This window comes from Neofelis nebulosa, chromosome 5 (genome assembly GCF_028018385.1).
Source record: "Neofelis nebulosa isolate mNeoNeb1 chromosome 5, mNeoNeb1.pri, whole genome shotgun sequence".
NCBI lineage: Eukaryota > Metazoa > Chordata > Mammalia > Carnivora > Felidae > Neofelis > Neofelis nebulosa.
Window position 1 is genome coordinate 151,032,498 of NC_080786.1, and position 12,588 is coordinate 151,045,085.

The 12,588-nt window shown below is 45.2% G+C and overlaps 1 protein-coding gene across 4 annotated transcripts in view; it reads right to left on the reverse strand.

Moving 5' to 3' along the window:
* Window positions 1-12,339, reverse strand: part of HLCS (holocarboxylase synthetase) — a 230,208-nt gene extending 217,869 nt beyond the window's left edge. Inside the window, exons 1-3 of one of the 4 annotated variants that reach the window (XM_058731962.1) lie at window positions 6,754-7,048; window positions 5,601-5,675; window positions 2,709-2,846 (exon numbers count right to left, since the gene is read on the reverse strand). In XM_058731962.1, the coding sequence (XP_058587945.1) occupies window positions 2,709-2,846; window positions 5,601-5,675; window positions 6,754-6,948 (408 nt within the window). In that variant the 5' untranslated portion in view covers window positions 6,949-7,048. Of the gene's footprint in view, window positions 1-2,708; window positions 2,847-5,600; window positions 5,676-6,753; window positions 7,049-12,184 lie in introns of those variants that run through there. The other 3 variants (XM_058731965.1, XM_058731964.1, XM_058731963.1) reach the window with 3 other exon arrangements.
* Between the last annotated feature and the right edge of the window lie 249 nt (window positions 12,340-12,588).

A 12,588-nucleotide genomic window follows, 5' to 3' on the forward strand; every position in this document is an offset into this window, starting at 1 on the left:
AAATAAGTAAGGTATTGCCATTAAGCAAGATTTTTTTTTTAATTTTGGGGTTTTTTTAATGTTTATTTTTGAAAGAGAGAGAGCGTGAGCATAGGAGGGGCAGAGAGAGAGGGAGACACAGAATCTGAAGCAGGCTCCAGGCTCTGAGCTGTCACACAAAGCCCGACACGGGGCTCAAACCCACGAACTGTGAGATCATGACCTGAGCTGAAGTCAGATGCCCAATCAACTGAGCCACCCAGGCACCCCGCCATTAAGCAAGATCTTAGTTAAATCTTTGTTAGACTATATATTAAATGAAATGGTAACTGTGAGAAACGCTAATTATCTCCCAGTATCTTCTAGTCTGTCTTTCTTCCCTTCAACCCGTGGCTGTCCAGCTAGGACTGCAGTTCTCAGCCTGCCCTGCAGCTGACGGGACAGGAGCAGAAATGACCCGTGAAACTTCTGAGTCACAGTTTTTAAAGAGGAAGCTGGCTGGCTCCCACCTTCTCTATTCCCCCATCATGAGGGCTAGATGTGCATGAGGTTAACAGAGGTGGCTAGGGCAGTAGTATGAACCAGCCTCTACCAAGAGAGAGAACAAGGCTGGCAGAGGGCAGATAACAGAGCAATAAAACAGAAGGGAACTAGGTCCCTGGATGGTCTAGGGATGCTCTCGGGAGCAGAACCACCTCCCGAGAAAGAGAGAAAATTCTAGCTTATTTGCATAGCTGCATTTCTGGGTCTCAGTCGGTTAAGCATCTGACTCTCGTTTTCAGCTCAGGTCAGGATCTCACAGTTTGCGAATTCAAGCCCCATATAACGCTCTGAGCTGACAGTGCAGAGCCTGCCTGGGATTTTATCTGCTTCTCTCTCTGCCCCTCCCCTGCTTGTGTGCTCTCCCTCTCTCTCTCAAAATATATAAATAAACTTAAAAAAAAAAAAAAGTACAATTAAGTAACAACGATTTAGGAAGTTAACAGCACAGCAGTCACATTTTGTGCTGGCCTTGGTTTTAAGTTGAAATCTTACAAAATATACATATAAATATCAGCATATATAAGAAAACATCAAGCTTACTATAAGCCTGATAATTTATAAAATTGGGGACCCTGGGTAGCTCAATTGGTTGAGCATCCAACTCTTGATTTTGGCTCAAGTCATAGTCCCAGGGTTGTGGGATCGAGCCCTACCTTAGGCTCTGTGCTGAGCAAGGAATCTACTTGGGATTCTCTCTCCCTCTCTCCCTCTGCCCCTGTCCCCCACTTGCGCGCGCGCTCTCTCTCTCTCTCTCTCTCTCTCTCAACCTAAAATAAAAATAAATAAAAATTAAAAATAGTAATTTATAAGAATTATGTGGGTGTTCAGAAAGATGGTGTTTGTTCACCTAGATGACTTACATATCTAAAAAGAAACTGGTCTGGGGACGGAGGGGCAGGGCAGGTAGACAGGTGGATAGACTCCAGGGGACCACATAGGTACGTGTTCCATTTCCATATTGAGTGGTAAATTTGTGGGTATTAATCATACAAATTTCAAAGTCATGAGTGAACGAGGGCCATGTGTGAACCAACAATGAGAGTACATTTTGATTAGGATTAATCCAAGTCTGGGTAGCTAGCGTCCAAAAATAAAACAAAATATTCTAAGACATTTGAGCTTGTAAACAGGATAAATATTATTCAGAAATGCCAGAAATCCCTGGGGCGCCTGGGTGGCTCAGTGGGTTGAGCGTCCGACTTCGGCTCAGGTCATGATCTCTTGGTCCGTGAGTTTGAGCCCCATGTCGGGCTGTGTGCTGACAGCTCAGAGCCTGGAGCCTGTTTCGGATTCTGTCTCACTCTCTCTCTGACCCTCCCCCATTCATGCTCTGTCTCTCTCTGTCTCAAAAATAAACAAACATTAAAGAAATTAAAAAAAAAAAAAAAGCGATCCCAAACTTTTGCTAAACTTCTAAGAGTGGTAAAATAGGGCTTAAAAGGGGCGCCTGGGTGGCTCAGTCGGTTAAGCTTCTGACTTCAGCTCAGGTCACGATCTCGCGGTTCGTGAGTTCGAGCCCCGCGTCAGGCTCTGAGCCATCAGCCTGATGGCTGGCTCAGAGCCATCAGCCTGATGGCTCAGAGCCTGGAGCCTGCTTCCGATTCTGTGTCTCCCTCTCTCTCTGTCCCTCCCCCATTCATGCTCTGTCTCTCTCTGTCTCAAAAATAAATAAACATTAAAAAAAAAAAAAAAAAAAAAATAGGGCTTAAAAGCCCAAAGTAGAACTCTTAGGTTACCACAAATGGGTTCTTCATAGGTTTAAAAAAAAAGCCAAGTATTAGCAATTTCATGATTCAAACTAATTGATCATGTGATTTGTAACTGTAATACACTGAAATCATTGTTTTAGGAACACCTGGGTGGCTCAGTCAGTTAAGTGTCCGACTTCGGCTCAGCTCATAATCTCACCATTCGTGAGTTTGAGCCCTGCGTGGGGCTCTGAGCTGACAGCTCAGAGCCTGGATCCTGCTTCGGATTCTGTGTCTCCCTCTCTCTCTGCCCCTCCCCTGCTTGCTCGCTCGCTCTTCCCCCCTCTCTCTCTCTCTCAAAAATAAATAAAACATTAAAAAATTGTTTTCAAAAAAAATACATAATTTTTTTAAAGAAAATGAAAAAGAAAAAACAAATTTACTTTTGGTTAAGACACAGTTTTCTTATGGGACACAAGTGAAAAACATGCTACTCACGCTTTCTGAAGAGGCAGATGGTCTCTGTAAAGTCTCACCTTGCACCCAGATGCTCTCAGTCACAAATGCTATGTGTTCTGCTTCGAGTATAAACGGAGAAACAAGAAACAGGGCCCATTTGTTCAAGTCATCAATGGACTGCATAGAGGGAAAGAAACACAAAAAAAGGGGAGGGGATTCAGCATCACTTCAAATCACAACAGCCACTTACATCCACATCCAGGACATCCCTTCCTCTGGAACCCCAGGTGAGATCGATACAAGTTTATCAGATGCTCTCCTGCAGACCACATAAACCCTGTGTTTCTTGTTGAACTGTGGCTATTAAACACCTGCAACATCCCTTCTATGATTCATGACAACTTTATCATCTCTAGATATTTGTTATCAACAATTCACTCTGAAGCTGGGCTCATCCCCACCATTCCTTACTGCTTACAGTACAGAGAGCTCTCCAAGTTACAACTCAGAAGCCCATTTAAAAATGAGGAGGCTCGGGGCGCCTGGGTGGCTCAGTCGGTTAAGCGTCCGACTTCGGCTCAGGTCATGATCTCATGGCTCGTGGGTTCAAGCCCCGCGTTGGGCTCGTGCTGACTGCTTGGAGCCTGGAGCCTGCTTCGGATTCTGTGTCTCCCTCTCTCTCTGCCCCTCCCCTGCTCACGCTGTCTCTTTCTGTCTCTCAAAAATAAATAAATGTAAAAGATAAATAAATAAAGGTGAGGAAGCTCAGAAGTACGTGGCCGTGAAACGAAGCCCATTACCAACAGAAACCTGAAGACCTGTTCTTCCCTGTTCTTCCACTTCCTCCAGCCATTATAGCATCAGCATTGGTTATCAGATTGGGTATGTCCATTTACCTGTGCTCTCCTTCCTGAAATCCCTCCAAAAGGCCAGTAAATTAATTTTAAAAGGCTTTGACCCACTAAAATCAAGGCATATCCAGAGGAGAAAAGCTGAACTCTAAGCCTGCAGGAGGTGAGCCCTGTCATGGCCACCAGAAAATGGTCAAGCTCAGGAGCACCTGGGTGGCTCAGTCAATTGAGCGTCTGACTTCGGCTCAGGTCATGATTTCGTGGTTCATGAGTTCGAGCCTGGCATCGGGCTCTGTGCTGACAACCTGGAGCCTGCTTCGGATTCTGTGTCTCCCTCTCTTTCTGCCCCTCCCCCACTTGTGTTCTGTCTCTCTCTCCCTCTCTCTCTCTCTCTCTCAAAAATAAACATTAAAAAAAACTTTAATAGAAAACAAAAAAATAGCAAAATGGTCAAGCTCCACACAAATCCAGTTCAAATCCGCCCTTGTTGGGAGATCAAAAGGCATTTTTAGGGGCGCCTGGGTGGCGCAGTCGGTTAAGCGTCCGACTTCAGCCAGGTCACGATCTCGCGGTCCGTGAGTTCGAGCCCCGCGTCAGGCTCTGGGCTGATGGCTCAGAGCCTGGAGCCTGTTTCCGATTCTGTGTCTCCCTCTCTATCTGCCCCTCCCCCGTTCATGCTCTGTCTCTCTCTGTCCCAAAAATAAATTAAAAACGTTGAAAAAAAAAAAAAATTTAAAAAAAAAAAAAAAAAAGGCATTTTTACCTGGCCTAATAACTTGGCACATAGTACAGTATTAATAAATATCTACTGAGCTAATTAACAAATGAAAAGTTGAAGGAGAAAAAACTCCTCTCCATGGGTAAACTATATTATTAATATAGCAGTTAACAACAAAAAACAGGGGTGCCTGGGTGGCTCAGTCGGTTGAGCATCCAACTTCGGCTCAGGTCACAATCTCGAGGTTTGTGGGTTCCAACCCGTGTCCAGCTTTGTACTGACAGCGCAGAGCCTGCTTTGGACTCTGTCTCCCTCTCTCTCTCTCTCTCTCTCTCTGCCCTTCCCCTGCTTGCTCTCTCTCACTCTCTCAAATATGAATAAACATTTAAAAACATTTTTTTAAGAAAACAACAACAAAAAACAGATTGTCCATCTTACTCAAACACAGAATATGTACATATTCAACAAAAACCTTAAATTTCCAGTTTGGGGGCGCCTGGGTGGTCAGTTGGACAGCCGGCTTTTGATTTTGGCTCAAGTCATGATCTCACAGGTTCGTAGGTTCGAGCCCTGTGATTGGCTCTGCAGAGCCTGCTTGGGATTCTCTGCAATCTCTCTGCCCCTCCCCCTCTCTAAAATAAATAAATAAACATTAAAAAAAATTCCAGTTTCTATAAACTCTTTGGTTATACTTATCAATTTCTGTGGGACCTTCAATTATATAAACATACACATTCTATTTATCGGATTCTAAGCATGCAAAATGTGGAGACGACAAAGTCATAAGATTGATTTCTATAAAGTTACTTCAATCTAGGTAGACTGACAATAAGGTATTTAGCGAACCAGGTCATTAGCCTCACAATATTTCAGATCTTGAATTAACAGCAGCCAATCACAAATAGCCAAGCTTTCCAATGGCAGGCCACAACCACTAACCACTCCATCATTCATTGAAGTACTGAGTGATTATCACAGGGCAAGCTGCTAAGCGAAAGAGACCCAATTCCTAGGGAGAAAAAGATAAAAAACTGGAAATATGAACGATAATTTAAAGTTTATCTGGGCACAGAGCAAGCCAGTCCCATCTAGTCTGAAGACTGAGGGAACATTTCCTTGAGACAATATTTCAGCAAAGCTCTAGGATGAGGCAAAGTTAACTTCAAATAGCAAGAGCACATCAGGTTACAGAATCCCCGAAGGCCAAGGCTAGTGTGGCCGGGGTGCCCCCACACCAGGCTGGAGCAATCAGAAAGAGCTGAGAAGCACTAGTTATACGTACGGTAGTTAAAAAGAAGACCAATAAAGTCATAGCGATGTTCAAAAGTAAAACTGTCTTCCAAGAAAATTAAAAATACTTACATCTCGATATTTTTGAATGTCCAAAATCCTTAATCTAAAGGGTTCTATTTTAAGTAAATGAGTCCAGATTGGAAACTGCAATAGAAAAATGCACCCCTCAATTTTTCTTTATTTTGTTAATTCTCTCAATCCAGGTTCCTTGGACAATTAAGCCCTAATTAGACCCTCAGGCAGAACGAATGTCTAAACGTCTTGTATCTAGGTGGTAGTAGCTGCATACTCTTTCACGACTGAGAAAAGTTACTCATTCTCTGTTTATACTAACAAATAAGGGTAATTTTGATTTGTTAGTAGCACAGTATAATTCCGTACCTAAGCATACAACAAAGTATTCAGCCTGAGATAAGATTTTAATTCCCACGCAGGTGCTACGGTTCCGCACACATGGGAAACCTTACTTTAACGCCAAGTGAGCCAACTTTCCGGAACGAAGAGGAAAGGGAAACCGATTAAAAGCAAACACTTTTAAATGTCAACGAAAACAGTGTTAGTGAAGTCAGTGGAAATCTGCGTAGCACCGCACTTTTCCAGAAAGGGAACGGAGGTTTCGCATAGATTAAACGACCGCCACGTGAAAGGGCCTGCTGAACTTGCAGCCATCGGGCTAAGTACTAAGCCAAAAAACAAAGGCCGTGTGCAAACCGAAATAAAATAGATGCAAAGACAATCAGCGGGGTGCCCTGGTCGGCAAAACTCGCGACTGACTGAGCCGTTTTTGTCACTTAGGAGATATCTGACATAAGACTGAGGATCTGCTGTCTTTCTGTGAATTCAGGTTCATAAACTTGAACCTGTAGAACCCACAGTAGAGGAGAGGATGTCAGAAAAGACGTTCCGAATGGACAGCGCCCTGGGCGTTCGGGTGCTAATCTTCCCCATACACTCGACCCGGCAAGCCGCCTGTCGCAGTTCCGGACCTCTGGTCCCCCCAGTCCGGGCTCCCGAGGGCACAGCCAGTAGAAGCGCCCCCGAGCTCAGCCCTCCGGGGACCCCAAACCCGGGGCCTCCCCCCCCCCACGCGCGCAGACCCGGTGCAGCGCGGGGCCCACGGACGCTTCCGGCTGGCTGAGCCCCGAGGCCGCGCCTCCCGCCGGCCCCGCCCCCCGCGCGCCTCCGGCCCCACCCGCGCCCCGCCGGCCCCGCGCCCGCCCACCTCGCTCTCGCCGACGCAGAAGACGCGGCCGCCGCGGCTCAAGCACACGCGAGCGCCCCTGGGCTGTACGGCCGCGCCGCAAAAGGTGAAGGAGCAGCGCGAGGCGCGCAGCCGCTGCACCGTGGCGCGCACGAGCGCGGCCGGCCGGCGCCCCCAGCGCGCCCACAGGTACAGGTAGCACAGCGTGATGAGCATGACCGACCGGCCGGCCGGCGGCGGGGCGCGGGCCCGGGACGCTCGCACCACCGGCCCGCCCCTCCCTCAGGGCCCCGCCCCCGCCGCCCGCCCTCCCGCTGGCCGGAAGAGGCCGCCCCGTGGGGGTGAGGCCGCGCGGGCTGGGGAAGGCCTCCGGGGGTGGGGGGGGTGGGAGGAGGGAGGATGCGCTGGGGGGGGGCGGGGATGAGGATGGAGGGAGGACGCGCTGAGAGGAGGGGTTTAGGACGGAGGGAGGCCGAGCGGAGCAGGGGGTGTACGGTGAGGATGGAGGGAGCAGGGAGGCCGCGCGCGGCTGAGGATGGAGGGAGGCCGCACTGGGGCGGTGGGGGGGGGGGGGGTGAGGAGGGGCTGGGTGAGGTTGGAAGCCGCGTGCGGAGGGCGGGCGGCAGTGAGGGAGGCAGGAGGCATGATGGAGGGAGAAAGGCATTAGAGAGAGGGGGTTGACAGGTTGGAGACCGGGGGTTTAGGCCCGCTGGCTGCCAGCTTTAAGCCAAAGTCGAACCTCCCTTCTTTGGAGAGCTGGGAGGCAGACTGAAGAAGGGCTGCAGGTACTTTTGCATTAATTAATCCGCACCCTACTGGGATTCAACTAACATACAGCCTCTGCCCAGTCCGGTTGGGAATATAAAGTGAGACTGGTTTTTATTAGATTATTCTAGGCCTTTTTGCAAAAAGGATTTTACAATAAATTACATAAATGCATACAATGCAGTTATATATTTTATATATACACATGTAGATATACATATATACAGATACATGTATGTATACGTATATACACACATAATACACGCATAATATACATATGTATTCTGGTCTCTAAATATTTTAAAATAAGGACTTGAACACAGTCCTAAAAAGGCTGTCGGGTGTTCTTGTACATGTGGGTCACCAATTTGTGAGCATCCTAACACCAGGAGAAAAAAGGGAAACTTACCAGTTATGTTTCACGATGTTCTTGTCCCCTAAGAGAAGCATAATTATTCTTGACAGTGACAGAGCTTTCTCCCCTGGAACCACATTTGTTTAAATGGCAGTTTGCAAAACACGGTGTCCCCAGCACCTCTGAAGCATAGCAAGGATTTTCTCTGTGCTGCTTCCTACTCTGGCCTTCGTTGTAAGTGGACGGCATAATACAGTAGCAACCAGGTACACCACTCCCAAATCTCACTTAATCCAAGGACAGATTTTTAAACTGCACTGACCATTTATTTATTCGTCTGCTTTAAAATAGCAGTATAGATAACGCACTTTTAGAGCTTCAAACTTACAGTCAGAGAACATAGGAACTTCTCATTGCATACAGCAACACTAGATTTTAAGAGAGAGAGAGAATCCAAAAAGAAATAACTGGGCTCAAAAACTAGATAAGCATCACAGTGGACCAGAACTGGAAGACAAGTAAGTGATGAGCAAGGGTGAAGCCATATCTTCCACTTCCTTGCAGGACAGTGGCAGTTGGGAAGGGAGTTCCTGCATAGACACAAGGCCTGAAATTGTGTCACTGGAGAAAGACATGAATGAATGCCCTCTGAGGAAGGCCTTAGCCCCTCCAGGATAACACGGGGCTAACAAGTTAGGAGGAAGAAAATGAAAAGGCTTAACAAAGTGATAACCCTAATGTTTCACTGGACAAACCCTGCAGATAGCCTTCTTGGAGTTTGTTGAATTAAGGCTCTAAGGACCAGTCTCTCCACTCCTGGTATGAAGAGGTCATGGCTTCTATCTGTAAGTCCTAAGCATCTCTAGTTTTTCCACGTTCCTTAAGAGCTTTATAACCCCTCCTTCCCGGATACCGTAACTCCATCGAGCCAGAATAGGAACTCTCCAAGTTTGCCCTTAGATGCTTCAAGATGTCGTGGTCTCAGAAGACATCATGGGGAAGTGTGAGCGTCAATTCTGTATACAGCTCTGGGTTATAAAGAACGGGGGACCACGAACATGGTCTGAGTGAACATTAACTGGGAAGTGGGTGAGGTTCCTTCTTGACCATTGGACTGAGGAGCACTGTCACCATTCACACCCAGGAAGGCAGGCAGAGGAGTAAACAAGGCACAGGGTGAGCTCAAGGATGGAGCCTGGCTTCATCATCCCCAGATAGTAAAGGAAAAAGGGAAGGATGCAAAAATAAGACATCAGGAGGTCTTACTGTGTGTGTACCTGATTCACAACTTACAGTCCCTCGCCACTCTAAAGTGTGGTCCCTGGACCAGCAGCAGTAGCATCACCTGGGAGCTCACTAGAAATACAGAACCCCAGGGTCCACCCCGGACCTACTGAATCAGCATCCGCACTTTCACCAAATCCCCAGGTGATTCACAAACACGTTAAAAATTGGAGCACTGGGGCGCCTGGGTGGCTCAGTCGGTTGGGCGGCCGACTTCGGCTCAGGTCATGATCTTGCGGTCCGTGAGTGCTAGCCCCACGTCGGGCTCTGTGCTGACAGCTCAGAGCCTGGAGCCTGCTTCATATTCTGTGTCTCCCTCTCTCTGACCCTCCCCTGTTCATGCTCTGTCTCTCCCTGTCTCAAAAATAAATAAACATTAAAAAAAAAAAAATTGGAGCACTGTTGAAGTCCACTTCTATCACTCCCTGGGTCTGGGTCGCTCTGGACTGTTAACTACACTCTTCCAAATGGTTGTGGAGAACAGAGTAGGAATAGAACCACAGACTAGAAGTTTAAAAGGAAGACACTGTCATTTAGGAGAACATCACTGCAGGAAGGAATTGAAGTGCTCACCAGCCAGCAACTGAACACCAGCTCAGTAACTCCTCACCATGACTGGCTTTCTACGGGAAAAGCCGACCCAGTCTCTAGTCTGCACTTAGGAGGCATGCCCTGGAAATGATGGTTTAGGGACAAGGCAGAGTGTTAACCAAAAGAGTGTCACTCCCCCAGAGGACCTGTCCTCCCCCATTAAATAGATTAACTGTTCCTCCCCAGGGGAAGCCTGTCCTACTGACATTAGCTCTGTCTGCCTTGGGAAAGCATTCTGAACTCAGTCAGATGGCCAGAGCTGAGAAGGATAGTTTGTGAAGGGAGCTTAGTCTAATAGGAAGCGTTTAGCAGATGCTGAATTTTAAATAGCTGTAACTGTAAACAGTTCACGTTTAGCAATTGAAGTACATAGTCTCTGCTTTATACATAAGAGAATCTGTTCCCTCCACGTCGGTGTTGGGAGTGCTAAAACAAATGATATTCACAGAGCCCAGGGTCTCAAGAATGACCATCCGTTTGAAAAAAATGTCCTCCAGAAAAATTATTTAAATACAAATTTGGTTGAAATCATGAGGTTTTTGTTAGTAAAAGCTATAACATTCTTTAACTATTTGAATGTCTGTGGTATGTTTATTAAGCCAGAAAGTGTCAGGGTGACTATTGGCATATGCAGTTAACTGTTAAGTAAATTAAACAGTTTGAAGCCAATAATCCTTTTTATTATTGGTTTAAAACCAAAAAGAAAACTACAATTTGGACTGATAGAAACAAGCTACCAGGAAACGTTTAAATTAGAACTGGGCGGTGATCAGGGCCTCAAAGGGGAAAAAAAGTTGTCATTTTAAATCTTGCTGATTAACAAATGCAGGCCCCAAAAAGGTACAGATCAAACCACCCAACACCCCACCCTTGGTCAAAGACCCCACCTTTGGTCAAGGATCGATTCTGGAATCCCAATTTTTAAAAACATTTATTCCAAATAGGAAACCTTTGTATTAAATGCCTTGTACAGTTCCATAAACTATTCCTTAAAATTATATAAGAAAGCTGAGAACTTATTATTTTAATTGCATTTTATTTTTATAAACTTTGGTTATTTTTCTAATATTGTTGCTTTTGGAAGTTTTATATTTATTAAAAGGACTCTAAGTTCTACACAGTTATCTGTAATTAAAAATACAAATAGGGGCACCTGGCTGGCTTAGTCTAAAGAGCATGTGATTCTTGATCTTGGGGTCGTGAGTTCAAGCCCCAGGTCAGCTGTAGAGATTACTTAAAAAAAAAATAATATGGGGCGCCTGGGTGGCTCGGTCGGTTAAGTGTCCAACTTCGGCTCAGGTCATGATCTCACGGTCCGTGAGTTCGAGCCCCGCGTCGGGCTCTGTGCTGACAGCTCAGAGCCTGGAGCCTGTTTCAGATTCTGTGTCTCCCTCTCTCTCTGCCCCTCCCCTGTTCATGCTCTGTCTCTCTCTGTCTCAAAAATAAATAAATGTTAAATAAATAAATAAATTTAAAAAATAACAATAATAATAATAATAAAGGCAAAATATGAATTTTGACCCAAGAATTAAAGGATGCTTTCACATAAAACCTTAAGAGCTTATATTCAATATGTCATTTCTTCATTATATGGAATGTCAAAATAATAGCTATGTCCCTGCAGTAAAAATAAACATGTTGACTGGGAGTAGGTCAAGATAATGCTAACTAGGGAAATCATTTGAATTTATTCATTCTAAATCTTGGCATAACAGTATGTAACACATTAAATTGGTAAGAGAGTGTTAACATATATTTTAAAAGATGTAAGTTTTAAGATAGGATTCAGCATAGTTAAAATTTATCAACTATGTAAAATGTATTGATTCTAATATCAGTTGTTCGATAATAGGCAGAACCAATTTGGCTAAAGATCGCACACACATGTATCTTATAACTGCGGTTTAAGTGACAGTATAGGGACATGGTAATGAGGAAATGAAACTTCTAGAGAACGTTGTAGACTGAGCTGATTTCCAGGTAGAATGGCCAGGCGGACCCTCCTCCAGTAAGTCAATATCTGGAGGATGCTGGGGACCAGTTGCCAAATTGTACCACCTTGTACGAACTTGAAACTGTCAGCTATTAGAAGACCAGCACCCGTAAGTTAAAAGCAGAATGAAAACAGTGGCAGAAAATTCTCCATCAGATAAATATACAATGAGCACACCAAACAAGAGTTTATGAATTACTAAACATCCTTCCTGGGATACTAAGAACCAGGCGAACTGTAGGAAAATCTTGAGATCTGTTCAGTATATGATTCAATATGAGCTTTAATGCTCACATTAGTATACTGTTTTAGAACATGCACATTGTTAAATAAAGCAAAAGACAACTTGATTAATCAACATAAAGAGGAAAGGAGATAAAATTAGAGGATCAAAAGAATTTTGACTTAGAACACCTCAAACTATCGAAAATAGAAACTCCTGTCTTTAAGAGAAAAAGAAATACCTCTTCCAGCTTTGCTCACGAAGATGGCCTCAAAGCAACTTTACCCTGAAATGCACCCTAGTGCTCAGCTCCCAGTGTGCGTGCTATTTTCTCCATTAAAAGGAACCAAAGATCCTCGCAGAAACTCCTGGTGCAGGTGTTAAGGCAGTGCCTACTCCAAGACACCTGTGCCAGAAAGAAGGTAAGCTTCAAAGAAAAATAGAATTGTGTCAAAAGGATACAGGAGCCCCCCCCCCCAGCCAAATCAGGACAATTTGAGTATCGAATTGAAATGCATTAAATTTATGAAGAGCCATGAGTTCATGATGATCCACAATAAAAGTATTGTGAGTCTTGTTATTTGATTACAGTTGTACTGACTCATTTATCCTATCGAAGGAAAGTTAGTAAATGCTAAGTTCTTC